Source organism: Vulpes lagopus, chromosome X, assembly GCF_018345385.1.
Source record: "Vulpes lagopus strain Blue_001 chromosome X, ASM1834538v1, whole genome shotgun sequence".
Classification (NCBI taxonomy): domain Eukaryota; kingdom Metazoa; phylum Chordata; class Mammalia; order Carnivora; family Canidae; genus Vulpes; species Vulpes lagopus.
Window position 1 is genome coordinate 109,715,912 of NC_054848.1, and position 18,981 is coordinate 109,734,892.

General features: G+C 39.2%; 1 protein-coding gene across 5 annotated transcripts in view; it reads right to left on the reverse strand.

The window, feature by feature from the left end:
• ATP11C (ATPase phospholipid transporting 11C) overlaps positions 1 to 18,981 on the reverse strand; it is a 184,540-nt gene that overhangs the window by 51,587 nt on the left and 113,972 nt on the right. For all 5 annotated transcript variants that reach the window (XM_041740622.1, XM_041740623.1, XM_041740625.1 and 2 more), the window contains exons 8-18: positions 16,610 to 16,660; positions 15,589 to 15,653; positions 15,164 to 15,245; positions 14,102 to 14,252; positions 13,279 to 13,476; positions 7,466 to 7,627; positions 6,627 to 6,778; positions 5,524 to 5,595; positions 3,668 to 3,741; positions 1,802 to 1,905; positions 1,194 to 1,375 (exon numbers count right to left, since the gene is read on the reverse strand). In XM_041740622.1, the coding sequence (XP_041596556.1) occupies positions 1,194 to 1,375; positions 1,802 to 1,905; positions 3,668 to 3,741; positions 5,524 to 5,595; positions 6,627 to 6,778; positions 7,466 to 7,627; positions 13,279 to 13,476; positions 14,102 to 14,252; positions 15,164 to 15,245; positions 15,589 to 15,653; positions 16,610 to 16,660 (1,293 nt within the window). The remainder of the gene's footprint in view (positions 1 to 1,193; positions 1,376 to 1,801; positions 1,906 to 3,667; positions 3,742 to 5,523; positions 5,596 to 6,626; positions 6,779 to 7,465; positions 7,628 to 13,278; positions 13,477 to 14,101; positions 14,253 to 15,163; positions 15,246 to 15,588; positions 15,654 to 16,609; positions 16,661 to 18,981) is intronic.

Here is an 18,981-nt window from a genome sequence, read left to right on the forward strand (position 1 = left end):
CAAATACTTAACATGGTTCAAAACAGAAAGGGCGAAACACATTCTAGTGAGATACCAAGGGAAGTTAGTGAATCTCCATTGCTGAGGAGCTTTAAGACCAGGAAAGCCAACCATCCCAAGAGAGAATTTAAGCATAAATCTGAAAGGCAAGGAAAGTAGAATACTTTGAGTTCCTATCTGCCAGAGAATAACAAAGAAATTAGACTAAATGAATCCTATTAAAATTTCAAAAGCTTCCAATGTGGATGTGGATATGTGTGTGTGTGTGTATCTATAAAAGCTTCCAATGTGGATGTGTATGTATGTATGTGTATTACATACACATATGTATATATACATACGTATATATGTGTGTGTGTGTGTGTGTGTGTATGTGTTTATAACTTTTTGTTAGGTCTCATAATTTGCATTTATAATTTCTTTAAACTCCTAAAATACTAACAGTCTAAAATGTCTTCTTTCAGGCAGATCTATGCTGGAACCTTACAATCATGTTTTTTGTTTTTTAAATTCATTAAAGAGAGAGAGAGAGAGAGAGAGAAAGAGAGAGAGGCAGAGACACAGACAGAGGGAGAAGCAGGCTCCATGCAGGGAGCTCAACATGGGACTCGATCCTGGGACTCCAGGATCACGCCCCGGGTGGAAGGCAGGGGTTAAACTGCTGAGCCACCCAAGGATCCCCCCTTACAATCATGTCTAGTGGAGCTCAGCCTGAAGAATTAAAGCAAATTATTTGAAAGTATGCGAAAACATGTTCTAACCTGTTGAACTAGGTTAGACTGAGTTCATGTTGTTTGCTCTAACTTGAATTTCCTTTCTGCTCCTTTCTGTCTGTCAAAATCTTACCAATTCTATCAGGCACCAGCTCAAATGATGCCTCTAGCACAAAGCTCTCAATGTCTATTTCATAAATATCTGCATAAATAAATGGATGGCTTTGTAAACATTCAAAAGATCTTAGAGGTGACAGATTCATTCTTCTAAGCTACAAATATTTGACTTAAAAAAATCATTCCTACCCAATTAAAATGTTAAACTTTAAAAAAAAATCATTCCCACAAATAATTCAAAGTCTAATCTATCAACAGATGTGAACAAAAAGATTTCAAAATTTGAGAATAAATTACCAATCTGGACAAATACCACCCTAAATGACAGGTCATTAAAATAATAAGAATATCATTTGTAATTACTTGTCTTCCACTGCAGTGGCTCCAATCAAATTCATGTTTGTCTCAATATCATCAAAAACCTTTTCCATTTTTTCTTCTCTGTCTTGTAAGGCCATTTTTGCCTCTATGAGCTGTCTGTTAATTCTTTCATAATCATCTGGAGCAATTTCTTTGAAGGCTACGCAAAGTGTCCGGTACCCATCCTAGAAGCAAAGTAGGAGATCTCTAGTTATCCAAATAATTGAAAAAAAAATCCCACACTCTCTTTAAATATTCTTGCTTCACTGTACAAAAGAATCTGATACATGTTTAGTTAAAAAAAACACTAACAGATTGCAACTAAAAAAGTAACATTCAATTAGGTTCGGAATAACAAAATAATAGCTCTTAGAGAAAGAAAAAAAAAAGCAGAACATAAACCAAAGATTCTTGAAAAGTCTTCAAGTCTGCAAATTATGAACAGAAACTTGCTCCAGGATAATGTTTTACATTAAACAAGGAAAACAGTATTACTAAATCCCTCAATATAAAAATAGACCATAAAATAAGCTAAAATCTATTTAAACATTTAAATAGCAATCCCATAAAATAGCCATCTTCAGCATTTCTAGAGGGATATATAGACTCACCATTGCATTACGTTCCACATGGGCTTTAGTTAACTCAATTTCATGATTTTGCACCCTAGGGAAAACCGCTGAATCTGCTCCTTTACAAAAGAGAAGTATGTCTCCTAAAATAAATAAAAAAACAATTACTCAACTTAGAATTTTAAGACTGGTATTGGGATTTTAACAACAGACAACTTTTTTTTTTTTTTTACAACAGACAACTATTAAAGTGGCCTCTCTCACCCAGCTGCTTAATATCCTGAGCCTGCCTGCAATGCTCACCCAAATGGAATGGGACATCTTGCCCTTTACTACTATAGGACAATGATCACTACCCTTTAAGACCAATATGGATACAAGTAATAACTCAGAGTGTACAAGTACCTCTGTTAAAACATACTTCCTTTCAGTGAATCATGGAAGACTGTACTTATGTCAAGTAGTTGCTTCTGAGTTCTCTTTGAAAATATTGTCAAGCATGGCTGAAAGGGCACACATGGCATCTACAGATGTCAAGGACCAAACTCAAGTACAAATGAGATAAAATCATTTCGAATGAACTACAGAGGTTGCTTTCAAAACAGCAGCTGGGCAGTTTTTCCTGGAAACTTGAAAAAAAGCACTGTAGAATGCTAGTACAAGTATGGCTTTTTATTAGTCTATGCATTCAGCAAAGTAGTCATGGTTGAGCATTAAGAAAGACACTTCACCTTAAAAGCAAAATGCTGAGTTCAAGAAGTTAAAAAGAAGCACAGCTCTGAGGTCAAGGCCCTTGGCAGACCACTTCCCCAGACATCACACCATTTGCAATAGAATGCATATGTGCATGTGTAACTTAAGAACACCAAATATTTCAAATATTAAGTGGTTTTCTTTTCTAATTTTCTCTCACACATCCATAATGTGTTTAAAAGTCACAAAACAAAACAAAAAGTCACAAAACAAATCTGGCATTCACATAATGAAATCAATTTAATGACCTAGCAATCACACCAAAAGTATGAATCAAATGGGGGATGTTCCCTCAACGGGCTGTCTATATCTTCTCATTCTCACACTAAGGAATTTGGGATCAATTTGACACTAAAAAGTAAATTATCAGGATATAAAATCAAGGAAATTTTGAATAACCACCTGGAGACAACCACAGTCTCTATTTGACACACACACACACACACACACACACACAGGCATCTGGGAGCCCACAAATAAGGCAGGAGTGCTCCCCCATGGCTCTTGCTCAATCTGACCAGAAGAGAGCCACCATGGCTCCTCCAAAGGACATGGGGGAACCCTAGATGGTGGTACTGGTTCCAATGCAAAGGGCATGCTTCTTCACTCTATCAAAGAGCCTAGCATGCTGGATAAAGCCAAAATACCCTTTTCCAGCAGTCTGGCCCTCAGTCATCCCTAGCTTGCCCGTTCCCCAGAAGTGTTAAGCAGTGGGGAATGGGGTAGGTCAGGCAGGGAGATCCAGCAACTCTCTACACTCATGAATCCCACTGCTAGTTGAGTTAATCTCAAACCATCCAAATGTCCTGGGCTGCTGCATGTAGACATTATTGGTGATTGGTCAGGACCATAACTATAAAAAAGTCCCATTTTCAATTTCTGTTTGACACTCAGGACTGAAGAGCACAGCTCAGTTTCCAAGAAAAAGCATAGACTGTCACATGAGGGGTTCTGTCCCTGACAATTTGGCAAACTGAACATATGTGCTTATGTAAATACATCAAGGCATACACAGAAGTTACTGCCCTGCATGACTTTGGGCAATCATCTATTACTACACGAAAAGTTTTCCTTTCTTAGAATAACTCATCAACATACAAATCTACAAGTGGAAAGAGAAAAAAACGTCAAGTTTTTAAAATGTATGTATACCTGCTTGAGTCTTCACAATTACACTCATACGACGACGGACAGAATCGAAGTTTAAGGTGTGAAGAAGTTCATACCTTTATGAGGAGAAAAATGAGAAAAAGAAAATACCTAGACCACGCTGGGAAAAACAAACCATAGAAACATCTTGAATAGAGTTCTCTCCTTTTGGTAACGGCTGCTGGCCGTGTGCACAACTGGAACATTCCATTGTGTCTCTTTGGTTAAGGGAGATCTACATCCTCCCGTTAGATTACTGAAAATGGTTAAGGAGAGAGTGAGTACATAGGAATGGCAGACAAAGAGCTGCCCAGCCAGGTCATTTTGGAGGAGTCTAGAAATAGTGCCCTTTTGTCAATTATTTTAAACATCAATGGGGTGCTTATTAAGTGTCAACCACAATGCTACATACTGGAAAACAGACATGAATCTGCCCTAGTACCTTCCCTCCAAAGGCTCATCGTGTGATAAGGGAAGCAGAGGGTAATGAGATGACTGTCTCTCAATCTGCCATACACTATCATAAGGGAACTCACAGGGAAGATGTGAAAGCACATATCTGAAGGAAGGCTTCCTGGAAGAGGCAGTGGCCTGGGCTGTATTCGGCATGAGTGACATGATGAAGAAAGGGTGTGATGGCATTCTGAGTAGAGAAAAGGGCATGTGCAAAGTAGTTCACTAAAGCTTGAAATTTCGTTGATAGGGGCACAGCCAGAGGGGTAAGCACAGGATGGGAGCTGAGAACATTGTGAGCCATTGCAGAGATTTGGAATTTTATCCTAAGAGCAACGGAACTCCATTGACAGTGGAATGGTATGATCAGATTTGTGCTGAGCTAGTAAATCAGATGAAAGAATGCAGAAGGGTAAAAATTAGAGTTGATTATTACAAAAGTGTGGGGAAATACTTTTTGACAATAAACAACTTGGATGCAAGTATTTGACCTAAAAATATTTACCATGAAACCTATTTTTGATGGGAGTGAGCAGGTCACTGGTTCTGGGATGTGTATATGAGTAAATAAGAGATCTACATGTAGCCTATCATTTGGCGTTGACCAGATGGGGGCACTATTGTGAACTGGCTAGAATCTGGACTCTAATAATGATTCTGGGCTTCTGGGAGTCAGGCCAAAGGGCCTTCCACCTGGCTTCTGAGCATCACTTCCCAAAGGGGCACATTCCCCAAACACATCTATACCTACCACAGGTTTCTGAGGTGGGTCTCATGAGATGCTAGGGGTCAGAATGGAAGTCAGATAAGGTAATTACATTTCAAGTTCAGATGAAGGAATTCAATTAATCACAGAGCCTAATTAAAACCCGCTATTAAGCCCAACGTGGTTTTGTTCGTTGGGATCTCTGTAGGAAAAAAACACCAAAACACTGGTGCATCAGGGGACATGCCCTGGGGCTCACACTTGAGCACCAAGAACAAGACAAAGTTTCTGCCCCAAAGCCACCATGATTGGCCGAGCTTGCAATCCCAGAGTGACTGGCTGCGTTCTAGGCGGCAGAAGGTCTCATGCGTGTTCATGGATTTTTCTAGCAGCACTGTGTTGGGAGACCTAAAATTGGCATCTAAGTTTCAGAAAGAAAGTCCAGGCAGACTCTCATTCAGGCTACTGGCCCCGTATGTGAACCAAATAGGAATAACTTTCACCTCAAGTCCCAGTTTCTATTACTCTATGAAAAATATCTTCTACTCCAACTATATTTACGTAAAACTCCAACTGGGAAACAGCAGAGTCTTAGGCATTTATAGATGTATTAAGTTTCCTTTGCTGCCCTTCCTAAATCCATCCAAGGCTGATGGTAGGGATAAGACGTGATAAACATCAAACACACAGTGCTACTTACTCTTCTATTTCCTTTCTTTGGTTCTCTATTCTCATGTGGCCGTTCCGAATTCCTACAAATGTGAACCCATACCTGTCAAAAACAACAAAATGACCTTTGTGTATCTCTTAAGAACAATTAATTTTCCCTTGCCCTGGGGTTCTGCATACTTGGTTTACTGTTTTTTCTCTCTTATGTGGAACAAAATCTCAGTCTATAACTAGACTTGCCTTTAATGGCTGAGAGGGTAGCAAAGAGGAAGTGGAAGCCTAGTCACGACTTGTGATCAAGAGGCAATTTGTTTTTTTTTTTTTTCTTTTTTTTTCAAGAGGCAATTTGTAATTCCAATTCTGTAGCAAACATATTGGGTGACCTTTTAACCACTTAATCATCTCAGGCCTCAAGGGTAGAACAGGACTGTCAGTAACAAAATGACGTCAAAATTGCTGAGAGCACTTCAGAAATAACATGTGTTGTGCAAAAAGTGGCCACGGTTATATAATTTGCAAAATCCGATATGAACATTTGGACTTCTGGTTGGCATGCATAAATAGTCATGCAAGTTACATCTATGCATTGCCGTTTCCTTTTTGGTCTTAATTGGTTAGGTTTGAGGAATTTTTCACAAACTTTCAGATAAAGCAGTTCGGCCTTTTATTAAAGAATATTTATAAGATAAGGTTATTGAAGCAAACAGAGAAAAAGCAACCCTGGTTCTCCAGTGTTTTCACTTTCTCAGAAGTAAAAGTGCATATTTTTTTTAACTCTTCAAAAATGCTAATGTATTTCTCTATAATGTATCTCGGGGTTGATAAAACAGCCTTATTGAGGTATGACTGACATGCCAAGAACTAAACATATTTCATGTGTGCAATTTGAGAAGCCTGGACACATGCAAACAGCCATGAGGTCACTGCCACAAGCAAGTGAAGAGACATATCCCACACCTCTCAAAGCTTCTCTGTGTCCCACTGGTGTTCTGTTTGCGGTACAGAACTTGCTTACCATAAGATCTACCCTCTTAACAAATTTCGAAGGGCAAAAAAGTGTGTTGTTAACTACCACTACAACGCTGTACAGTAGATCTCTTCAATTTATTCACATAACATAACAGAAATGCTTACTTTTTAGCTCCTTTCACCAAAGCAATTTCATCTGGTGAAGAGGACATGTAAGTTAATTTGGCTGATTCTGTAGGTCCATCAACAGCATCATTTGTTTTAATTTCTACAGTATGACATAAACACAAGGCACGCAGAAAGAGCTCTTCTCGGTTCTGTTGAACAGTAACAGAAAAATGACTCAATTATTTTCCCTTTGATCACTTGGTAGTCAGCGAACAGAGAAAAGGTATTAATGTGAGAAAATGTTATAACCTCCAGCAAGCTGAGTAGCAGAAAGTTCTAAATCCCTAGTACTCAAATGAGCTATATATCCTCCCTTGTACCTACCGGCAACCTTGGTTCTCAGCTAACATACCCTAGGGGCTGTGTTAACTCATTCAGGCTACTGTAGTGCCACCTAATACTAAATCAGTGAATTCTTTATGGCCTAAAAGAGTTCATTCAGGATCTAATTCAGAATCTGGCAATGGCTCAGGTGCAGGGAGACTTGGGTTCATTTAACGTTTAGACACTCCTGGGATTCGAGTGATCTGAAAAGACTTCGTTCTTGTAGCAGCACATTATTTTCAAAGACAAAGCATAAAGAATTATGATCATACGGACAGGCCAGTGAAATTTTTACCCAAAAGCCATTTCTCCCAATCCTCCCTATTTATACATTCTACTTATTTGCAATTTCCAGAGGTGTTAGTGAAACCAGAAAGTAGAAGTCAAAAGAATGAGTAGTCATTCCCAAGTCTATGTCATGCATTTGGATTCTTCATTTCTACTACATGAAGTTAACACATGCACACATAGATTGATTTTTCAAAGTAAAATGGTAATTCAGAAAATGCCACCTTATCTGCTTTGTCAAAATATGTTAAGGGTCCATCAGTTTCAGAGAGTCCATCAGCCTCCTGAGCTACTCCTTTATACTTGTGCCCATCTATGCAGCACTCAATGAATTCCATGCTATTTTCCGTGAGTGTTCCGGTCTTGTCCGTAAATATATAATCCACCTAAAAACAAGGACACAAACATAGGCAGATTTATCTCCTTCAGTGAGATTCATTTTTCATTCAGCTGTAAGGCAGGGCTCTTTTCTTACCCACAGCAAAGCACTCTTTCTCAGACTTCTCATCACATGTCAGTTAATTACAAGAGCAATCTTATGAAAGGAGTGGGAAATGAACAAGTATTTTTTTTTAATTTTTAAAAAAGATTTTAATTTTAGGTAAACACCACACCACATGTAGGGTTCAGACTTGGCCCCAAACTCGAGAGTTGCATGCTCTGCCAACTGAGCCAGCCAGGTGCCCCTAGTTTTCTAAAAAGGCACTGAAATAGTAATAACACACGTCCAAGGTAGACGCATTCAAATACAGAAGATTAAGAGAAAAGAAAAATGTGGCTATTTTATCAAACTAAGAAACTTTCAATTTATTACTTACCTGTTTTGACGTAGAGGTTCTAAAATAAACCTCAGTTTTCCAAGTGGGAAATAAGAATATACCGACCACTTATTACATACATACACACAATATTTTGTGTTTTTTTTTTGCAGGGAAGAACATTTGATTTTCCATAATTGATTTTATTCTAAATTTTTATTTATTCATAAGAGACACAGAGAGAGGGAGGGAAGCAGAGACACAGGCAGAGGGAGAAGCAGGCTCCATGCAGGGAGCCCAACGTGGGACTCAATCCCAGGTCTCCAGGATCACGCCCTGGGCTGAAGGCAGCGCTAACCACTGAGCCACCCAGGCTGCCCACACACACAATATTTGACAGGAACTCAAATTAACTGGGATATAACAAAACTTTTCCTTGAAAAGTAAAATTTCCTACGAATACACTGGATTGAAGTAAAATGTACTGTTATATATATAATGCAGACAGAACCCCAGAATACAAAAATAATAATCAGGCAAAATAATAATGTTATCAGTTACTTAATTAGGAGACAGAGTAACTCTATAATGTTCAAAAACATAATTGAAGTTTCTTTCCATATACTATGTATATTCTTAGATACTCCTGAAAAAAGTTCCCAAGTTAAAAAACACCCAGAGTTTATAACAACAGGTTAAAGTATAATATAAGCAAAAGAGTATAATGAGCATACTTTCATAAATAATGGGAAAAATAAGCTACGAAATAAATTCTCCATGCAAAATAAACCATTTTGAGCATTTCCATTTTATCTCAGTTTTTATCTCTTCTATTTATAACATCTGGCTTTTGGAAACCCACAATTTTATCTTCCTTTTTGGCAATTTATGCTTAAATAGTTAAAATTATGGGCTGACAGGAACAAGCATAAGCACAAGATTAAGGTTTTCATTATGTAAGGGAGAAAGAGATGAACTCCAGCAGTACTTGCTTTCTAATTATTTTTCAAAGCTTTTCACGGTAGCAGCACTGGCACAAATATAGCATTTCAATCTTCCTTTTTTTGCTCTGTTAGCCAGCCAAGTTTGAATTCACTCTTTAAATTAATCCAAGTGGTATTATTCCTGTATCATCTAGATTTTTCCAGTTAAAATAAAACTCTGTGGGGCTGTTTTCCTGATCAAAATTATTTACCTTCATTCTCCCCTGAAGTGGTCCTGGATTACTACACCTCCTACACTTGGAGGAGCATTTCCCTATCTAGAAATCTTTTATAAATGTCAAAGGTGGTGGTTTAAAAATATATACAGTGCAACTGTTTCCCTATATATAACATTTTGTGCAGTATGGATCTGCATACAATAAATCTTACAGGTACAGGCCACCAAACTATACCCTAGCACAGTAATTATCAAATCATAGCGTGCATCACACTCACTTGGAGCACTTGCTAAAACCTCAAATATCTGGCCTCTATTCCCCAGTTTCTGATTCAGCAGTTCTGGGGCAGGGCTAGGTAATGTGCATTTCTAATAAGTGCCCTATATTTGACAGAAGGAGGAAGAGAAGGTCAGCTGTTACTAAAGAGTATTCTCATATTTGAAGGAGAAGGGCTAAAGAGTGAGAGGCTGCTGCTTGCCTGACTCTCAAGAGGCTAGTGGTGGGTTTTGAGCCTACTGGAAAGGCTCTTTCTCTAATAGCAAACTCAAACCCATCATTTCATGGATGCAAAGCCTAAAGTGAGACAGCTATTCTAGGGTAAAAAGAGCCCTGAACTAAAGGTTCATGAATGCATGGAAATGCCTATTTTGTAGGTCAAAAATTTTCATATCGTTCAACCTGATAGAACATGTGGGTTGGTGTCTTGGCTTCACCACCTACTAACTCTGTTACCTTGAAAAATTCTCATCTCTGTAAACTTTAAATATTAACCTTAATTGACCAGGCCTGCTGCACAAGGCTGTAAAGTCTAGAAAATAAAGCACAATAATACATGTTTATAAACAATAAGGTATCATATAGATGCTGACTGTCATTGCTGTTGATATGACCAAAATCACACAGTAGTGGACTCTTTCCATCATTTCACATGCCCTACTTTTCTGATCAATTATGATCACATTGCCATAGTTAGGCACAACACGTGCGTTCCTTAACTGAACGGTGATCAACTTGAGGGTTTTTTATTTATTCTCATTTACTCTGTAGTAATAATCTCATTCTTAATAACATATTCTTCATATACAGGTTAAGTAAGTTCAATACATAACAGCCGGACTGAATTCCTAGAATCAGAGTGTATACCCAGACACACCATTAGGCATAGCTGAAAGACTTGAAGGGGATACAAGCAGGAGGCTACCCCAAAATAGCCTCAAGATGAGCTGAAACCATTTGGTTGCCTAAAAGACTGACGCTTGATCATCAAGGACTCCATTCTTTTCCAACTGAACTGAGCAGTCTACTTCTTCTTTTTAAGATAGATTGATTGAGAGACAGACAGAACGAATGGGAGGGGCAGAGGGAGAGGGAGAGAGAATCTCAAGCAGACTTCATGCTAGGCACAGAGCCCAACATGGGTATCAATCTCACAACCTGAGCCAAAACCAAGAGTCAGTTGCTCAACTGACTGCTCAGGCACTCCCACTTCTTTTTTGTTTCTCAAGTCAAACACTGTCCTTACAAAGCTTTATGTTTTTTAAGTATCAGCATGGGTCATTTTTTTTTAAGTACATTCCACGCCCAGCACGGAGCCCACATGGGGCCTAAACCCATGACCTTGAGATCAAGACCTGAGCCAAGACCAAGGGTCGGATGCTCAAAACTGACTGAGACATCCAAGCACCACTCAATGTGGGTCATTTTACAAGACATTAAGCAAGTATCTGCAATGGTATTGATGGGAAGTAACTGACACTACATTTTGTAACATAAAAAGTCCTACGGATCTGAAATTATGACTCATCAAGGAGGAAAACTGGTTACACTTAATTTTGTGTGTACTGGTCCATTGAATGCTAAACGACCTAGGAAACTATTTCAAGACTTCTTTGCATTTTCATTCAGGTAGTTTCCTCACATATAAGCTGATAATGAAGGCAAGTTGTTTTTATACCATATAAACTAAAGTGGTGGTCTGGCTATTAAGTAAGTGATTTGACTAAATGACAATCACACCCAGCAAGGCAGGTTTTGGTAAGGGAAAGAAGCGGTGGCTGAAATGAAAACTGTAGTTTCTTTTCACTGATCAAATTTACCAGATCATTACCCAAGACACTACTTTACTTTGTGCAGTGTGAATACAGCCTGGATGATAGAAACAAGATTATAATCCTATAGGTGACATGGAATTGCTGAGGTGGGGACCTGAAAGACAAAAGCATCTCATTTAGTGGCACCTGGCCTAGATATCCCGCCTGTCTCTACTGAGCATTAGGAGCCACATGCAGAATGACGGCCATTCTATCTGCAGTGTCCTGGGGCTATTGCCACGTTCATACCTTGGTAGGTGAATCCAAGAGCCAAGCACTGGATTTAAGAATAGGCAAGATTTCATCAACTAAATCACCTGGGAAAGTTCACCAGAGGGGGCTTGTAACTCAGTTTTTGTTTTCATGCAACAATGTCGCAGATGGATATTTTTATTGAGACTCAAGTCATTCTATTCAGACAGTTCTGTTCCTGGATAAAAACCTCTGGTTTCAAAAGGGTAAGTAAGGTGAGCTGTGGCAGCTGAAGTCACCTTCAAAAGAATCTTCTGGGAACAATATCTAAGGGAAAAAGCATTTGTTCATTCATGTCTTATTCTATCCTCAGTGACTCAGTATCTCTGTGGGATGCAGATTCCACAGTCTGGGATGCTGGAGTCCTGCAGTCAGGTCTCCACAAAATGATATCTGGAGTGTCCTTTCACCCTTGTGACTGTACTTGTTAAGATGGTGCCTGGGTCCAGGCAAGACTGGGTAAAGAACAGAAGGAGTGAGGGCAGTGGGGCAGGGGGCTACATTCAGAAAGACAGCTGTGAGGCGTAGATGCAACTCGGCACCATTTCAGACAAGTGTGAGGCCCTGGTCCAGCCGCACAGTTCCATTCACTGCATTTGCATCTCCCAGTCATAGAAATGACATTTCCACAGCCTTGACATTCTAAATACCATGAGAATTAAAGGAGAGCCAAGAAATTCCCTCAGCTTGTGAAGATCATTACACGACACACAGTAAATTCAGACAAAGGGAGAAACTTTCTCAATACCGGTAAGTCATCATGTGAAGAATTACAGCAAGACTGCACTGCACTGCAAAACAAACGCACCTGGGTTAGAAATGAGGCCACAGCCTGGGCTGCACTGGTATTATGAAGCAAAAAAGCATTTTCAGGAGTACATGCCCTCACACTGTGCCTTCATTTAGATTCCTGCCCTCGAATAAACAACCCTGCTTTTGCTAGGACCGTCTCCTGTCTGATCAGAAATGTACCAAGAAAATGTCATAGGACAACTCTGGTCAAATTTGTTTATGGAACAAAATGCACTTATAAAATAGTTTTATTTATTACCCCATCATCTAGCACCAAATGGTAACAGATGGTGATGGAGACTAATAACTACATGTATGTGTTCCAAAGCAATAACCTATAATCTGGGCAGCCTGGGTGGCTCAGTGGTTTAGCGCCACCTTCGTTCGGCCCAGGGCCTGGTCCTGGAGGCCTGGGATCGAGTCCCACGGTGGGCTCCCTGCATGGAGTCTGCTTCTCCCTCTGCCTGTGTCTCTGCCTCTGTGTGTGTGTGTTTCATGAATAAGTGAATAAAAGCTTTAAAAAAAAACCAACTATAATCTAACTACATCGCCAGGTGAGTCTTAAAGAAAATTTCTGTAACATTTAATTGAATATATATCGGGATACTCCTCAAAAATGTCAGCAAAATAATTGATGTTTCAGCTATGAGAACATTGCTTGTCTTCATTACACGCCTGCATAAAGGAATATTTGAATCACATTTTTTTTTTTTAGATTTTTTCCATTTCTTTGACAGAGTGAGCAAGAGCATAAGCTGGGGGAGAGGCAGAGGCAGAGGGAGAAGCAAGCTTCACGCTGAGCAGGGAGCCCGACGTGTGGCTCGATCCCAGGACCCAAGCCAAAGGCTAACACTTAACTGATTGACCCACCCAGGCACCCCTGAATCCCATTTCCAAATGTGAAATTGTCACATAAATTGGTAATCCAGAGTACAAGAAGAGATACTTTCATTATATTAACTTAAGTAAAAATGCATTCTAACCTGACCGAGTTCTTCATTAAGGTCTGATGTGTTAACCAGGGCTCCTTCATGAATTTCTTCATCATAAAAGTCCTTATCCCATGAAATGAAGAAGGAGCCCAAGAATTTCTGCATTTCTACTGTGACATACATGGATACAGGAATAATAAAGTTGAACAGAACCATAAACGACAGGAAGTCAGTGAACATTTTCAAAACCTGAAACAAAAGAAATAGTTCATGCTGATTAGATGCACAGTTCTATCAAACAAGTACAAAATAAAGAATTAACTTTTTTTATTTCAATGCCAAAAGCACTGCTGTTGCTACAAAGAAAACTTCCTAATGATATTATACCGTTGGCCAAAATTCTTATCACAGTACATGAAAAGAACATTTAAAAACACCCTCAATTTTATCATTAGTCTTCAGTAAAGTACCTTCTGACTTAACACTTTTTCACTTCCTTAAATTCTCTGCCCTCTCCCAATATGAATGTAGGATCAAAGTTTCTATGTAGGCACCTGAACATATTTTTTATGTTCCTATCATGATGTATCACAAGCTCATATATAGTCATGTGTCAGTGATTCTTGCTCAGTTGTTTAAAAGTCTTAACTAAAGAGCTAAAAATAAGCACAGGTGCCTAAAGTAAAAGAAAAAAATACTATAAAACTTCTTATGTATCTAATAGCTTAGGGCTACCATACAACCAAGAGAAAACCAGGAAGTTAGCAAAAGGTATCATTATCAGAGCAACATTTCAATAAAGGGTGGCCTTGGTCACAAAATGCTAGTTAAAATTTTTAACAAGAGTTAAAAGTTTCAGCATAAAACTGATTACCTTCAAAGTTTCCCGCTCTTTTTGAGTCTTTTGATTATACCACGGTTCATCATTATAGGGAGTACTTTGCCAAACATACTTTAGAGTAGTGCATACTGCAGCTTTGGTCAGTAAGATAAATAAATACACGATCAGGAAGGCATTAATGGATCTGAAAAATAGGATATTATGGATTTAAAAGCTATACAATTATTTAAAATATCAACCACGTATAAATTAAACTGTTCAGTTTCCTCAAGCTTCTCCTGTGTACAATGTGTAACCACAGCACAAGCCTGTATGTATGAACCTCAGTTATCATTGCAGAAGCATTATTCTCAGGTGGTGAAGTAGAAAAGCTAGCCCTGACTTGTTTGTTGGTCACCAATGCTCCCCAAAGTGCAGGGGCTGACTAGCTTCACACACTTTCTTTTAAAATAATAAGGCTTCCAAAAAGCGACTGGAAACACACATGCATACACAGTACCTACACCTCAACCCTTACAGAAAGAGTAGGTTGTTTCCATTTCCCCAAATCCTAAGGGTTTGCAGTAGAGGGTGGGGGAGCAAATGTGAAATCCTCAAATCTAGTATGGATTCTTTGAATCTGAAAGGCTGTCACTGACACATGGATATCCATGGTAACAAGACAGTGAGGTCCATGCCATAGCAATTGGCTAGATCTAGCAGGAGACTATTATCTATGTTGTTGAACTTCCTTACACACAGCCACCAGAGGAACCCAAACCATTATCCAGCAGCAAAAGGGAATAAATTTATATTTCAACTAAACTTTGCCCCTGAATAGCTACACAAGCTTAGGTAAGTCACTTATCTCGGAGACCATTTCTTCATCTGTGAAGCAGACAGGCTAATACGAATTACTCTGCGGAGCTGCTCAGAGGATTAAACCAAACCAGACATACAAATCACTGAGCACAATTCTGGAACATAAAAAGTGCTCAGTGTGGTAGCTGCTATTATAATTGATGTTGTTTTTTGTGCTGGCTGTTATTCGGAATTACTAAAAAGTAACTATTTCACAGTTCAAACCCTACTAAAAAAAATGTGGTGCATGCTAACTTTTCAACAGCAGAACGTTTCTGAGATTTCCCTTGGTAGTTCAGAGCCATTTTGGTTTCCATCCCAGTGTAAACAGCAACTCCTAAGGAATAAAAGAATACAATGAAAACTAGGTTACAAGTCTGACTGCCAACCACCTCCCCAGCAAGTTGGATCTATTCATTTTTTCCATCTACAGAAGTAGGCATTCTAAACCTTAGTCTAGTCACCAGGTGACATATCATTTATAAGATCATTTTAATTCTACATACTATATTTGTCATACTTAAAGTAAGCTTGTTTACCATCTTATAAATGCCTACTACCTAAAAATAGGCTTAGACTGAGTGGCAGTTATCTGCAATGTCCAATTTTTAACATGGCACTATTTATGCACAGGCTTTACAAAGCATATTTCTGATAAATAAATCTTAAAAATGGTTCACCATATATCTTCTTCGTATTTTTTAGTGTAGCTCCTTTCAACAAGAGATTTTCAGGTCCCAAAGACCTAAATAAAAAAATGGACACAGCTTATCCAAACAGCCCAATAAATACAGCATCATCAACTCTGGGGACCTATTTTGCCCTAACACACATCTATCTCCCAGGGGTTCAGAATGTATCTTTCCACTTCTATCCTATGCTTCCTCCACAGGATGAGCTGAAAGAGCTTTCCCTCTGAATCGACTTGAGGGTACAGCATAGATGGAAAGCAGAGCACGGGAGCAGCCAGCAACACACAGAGGTAACGAGGTGCACACAGAGAGAAAAGGATTCTGAGTCCCAGAGAGTGAGAAACAGGAAGAAAAGGTGACAAATAAAAGACTGGGAAAGCAACCGTCAAGGTGGGAAAGCCACACTGACATATTTAGAGAGAGTAAACCCATCTTTTGGGCAGTCATTGGGCATCTGACATTTAAATTCCTTTTGAGCATGGCTATAAAGGGCAAGTGGGAAAATCGAGGTAATTAACTGGATGATAGAAGAGGGAAGAAAAAAATCCCTTTTTATATAAATTGCTTTATTATAAATGATTAGCTTTTCATTTTACTTCAGTCTAGGTAATTCTCTCAGCTTTTACTCTACCACCTTAGCCCTCAATTACTCTCCATTAGCCACCGTTCTCCAGGTATGCTTCCAGTAGAGTCTGTCACTGTACAACCAGGACCAAAGAGCACAGAGCCCAGAACAGATCTGGGAGCATGAGCCCAAGTGCCTGGAGCGCTGTGATTCTGGAAACCCTCAGCATCACTTCCATCCACACTCAGAGGCCCTATCAATCCCAAGGTTAGTTACTTAAGACTCACTACTGGGATACCAGCTAGTTATCTGATAGTTAATCCAGGTTTATTCACCTTTACATCCCTTTCTATAAAGAACAGTACTGGGGTATTTTATGGGCTTTAAAGGGACATATACCCGCCTCCTCCAGGAAAGGGCAGATTGAAGGAACAACAAACTAACCTGGCATCGGCCTCCAGACTATTACTATAGATACTGATTCGCCCAACAAACCTGCAAAACAGAACATAATGGCAAATGTGTCTTCCTTATCAAGGTAAAATCTATATGCCACAAAAATGGGAATGAATCAAAATACAAATCATATCAAAGATTTAAGACCGAATGAACTACAAAAAGCTATTATGTTTCTAAAGGGGGGGGAGGAGGGATCCCTGGGTGGCGCAGTGGTTTGGCGCTTGCCTTTGGCCCAGGGCGTGATCCTGGAGACCCTGGATCGAATCCCACATCAGGCTCCCGGTGCATGGAGCCTGCTTCTCCCTCTGCCTATGTCTCTGCCTCTCTCTCTCTCTCTCTGTGACTATCATAAATAAATAAAAAATTAAAAAATAAATAAATAAATAAAGGGGGGGAGGAGAGTTATGCTGAAGAGGCATGACATTTTCATATGATTTTAAAAATAATATTATGGATTATAAGAAATAAAAATTTTCAATCGATTTTTAAACTCTAGTGGGCATTGTGCATGCACACAACATCCCTGTTCATGTATATGTTATATAAATAATTAACCTCTATTTTAGATTCATATGAAGAAAGGTTTCTGGTGCTAAAACACTACTTTCAAGACCCTTAGTTCAGTGGTTCTTTCACTTGTATATGCATCAGACTTGCTGGAGTGCTTATTAAACTGGGGGTTTCTGAGCCCCATCCCCAAGCTTATGGTTCAGGTGAGAATTTGCATTTCCAACAAGTTCCCAGTGGATGCTGCTGTTGACCCAAGATCACTCTTTGAGAACCACCGCATTAGTCTTAGAAAGCAAACATTTGATTGCCATCTTGGATATTTCCAGCCTGTGTCTTTCAGCTGGTCTCAATACTGAGCTTGATCTGATCACTTAATATGGCTGGGCACATGATAATCTGCGTTTCTCAAAAATGCGGCAAAAAGGCCTAACTTTCCTTAACAAGAGAGTTGTATTTTATAACTTGCATTATCATTGTTTTTCAGAAAAGCTGAACCATTATTATTAGATACATTAAGTATGATGATCTGCTCATTTAATCACCACATAATCTCCATTGTGCCAGTACTGTGGTAGGTGCTGGAGACACATTAGTAAGCCAGAAAGATATATTCCTTCCACTAAAGGCAAACAGGTTAACAGGCAAGTACAGTGTCACCACGAGGGTGGTAGAAGTACAGGTATTCTGAAGACACGAAGCCAGGGCACTCAATCTAATCCAGAGAAATCAGGAATAACCTTCCTTGCCCCAAAAGTCTCCTTTGAAAAATTTAGGAGTTGCCATATAAACACGCAAAAATGTATATTAGGCTCTAACACGGGCAGAATTAGTCACTCCTTTTTCTGTGATTCCATGGGCCTTTTATTCTATTAGCCTAGCTCTAATATAAATTTTAACTGCCTTGCAAACTCTGAGCTCCTTGAAGGCAGGGAACAGCTGTTTTGTTTTATGGTCCCACTTCCTACTATCAAGGTGGATACAGAAGGAAGGAAAGAGGAATGATGGGAAGCAGGGAAGGCATTGTTCTCATAGTAGGAACAAACACTTTGTTTTTCCACTACTGTGCGTTGGTGTTAAGCCACATCCAACCATTTGGTCTCCCGTTATGACCAACAGTATTCATTAACAAGATGCCTGGCATGGGTAATTGATGCCATCTGTAACAGGGCACAGAATGAGATTAATTGGCCCACGCGGGGATAAAACTTGTTACTCTACCCTCATTAACAGCATGCTCTAATCAACCAAACTAACCAGTTTTAAAAATCAAATGCCAAATTTTTGACAACCCACAATGAATGTTAATCAGCAAATCTACTCCATAAAGCCTAAGTATAGTAAAATAGAGGAAATTACATGATGTCATGGCTCCCTCACTTAACTGTTTACTGTAGACAAAAAAACCAGCCTATTTGCAATACTCAGTTCATCATGATCATCATAAAAAAGGATGGTGCATGGCCCCCATATTCCCTTCCTCTCTCTCATATCCTCATCCTCATGTGGGATGATACACACAGTGGTTTACTTTTGTCTTAATGAACTCTGATTAATGCATGAATCTGATAGATCAGCCTTATGGGATAACAATCTTAAAATTTGATAGATGGTTATGTTTACAAATAACAAAAATAAAAGAAAAATCATAAGTAAGGTGTCTGGACCCACAATGATTTATCTTAGGCTGGTAGTGAACAAGGCTGATTTGATTCATTTCCCTGCCAGAAGGGAAGAACAGCTCATAAAAACACGAATGAAGGAGGGCTGCTAAGTGGTGGGTGTTTCTTTGCAATACTGGTGGCAAGGAGAAGCAGAGTCAACAGACTATTAGACAGCTGTAAAACGAA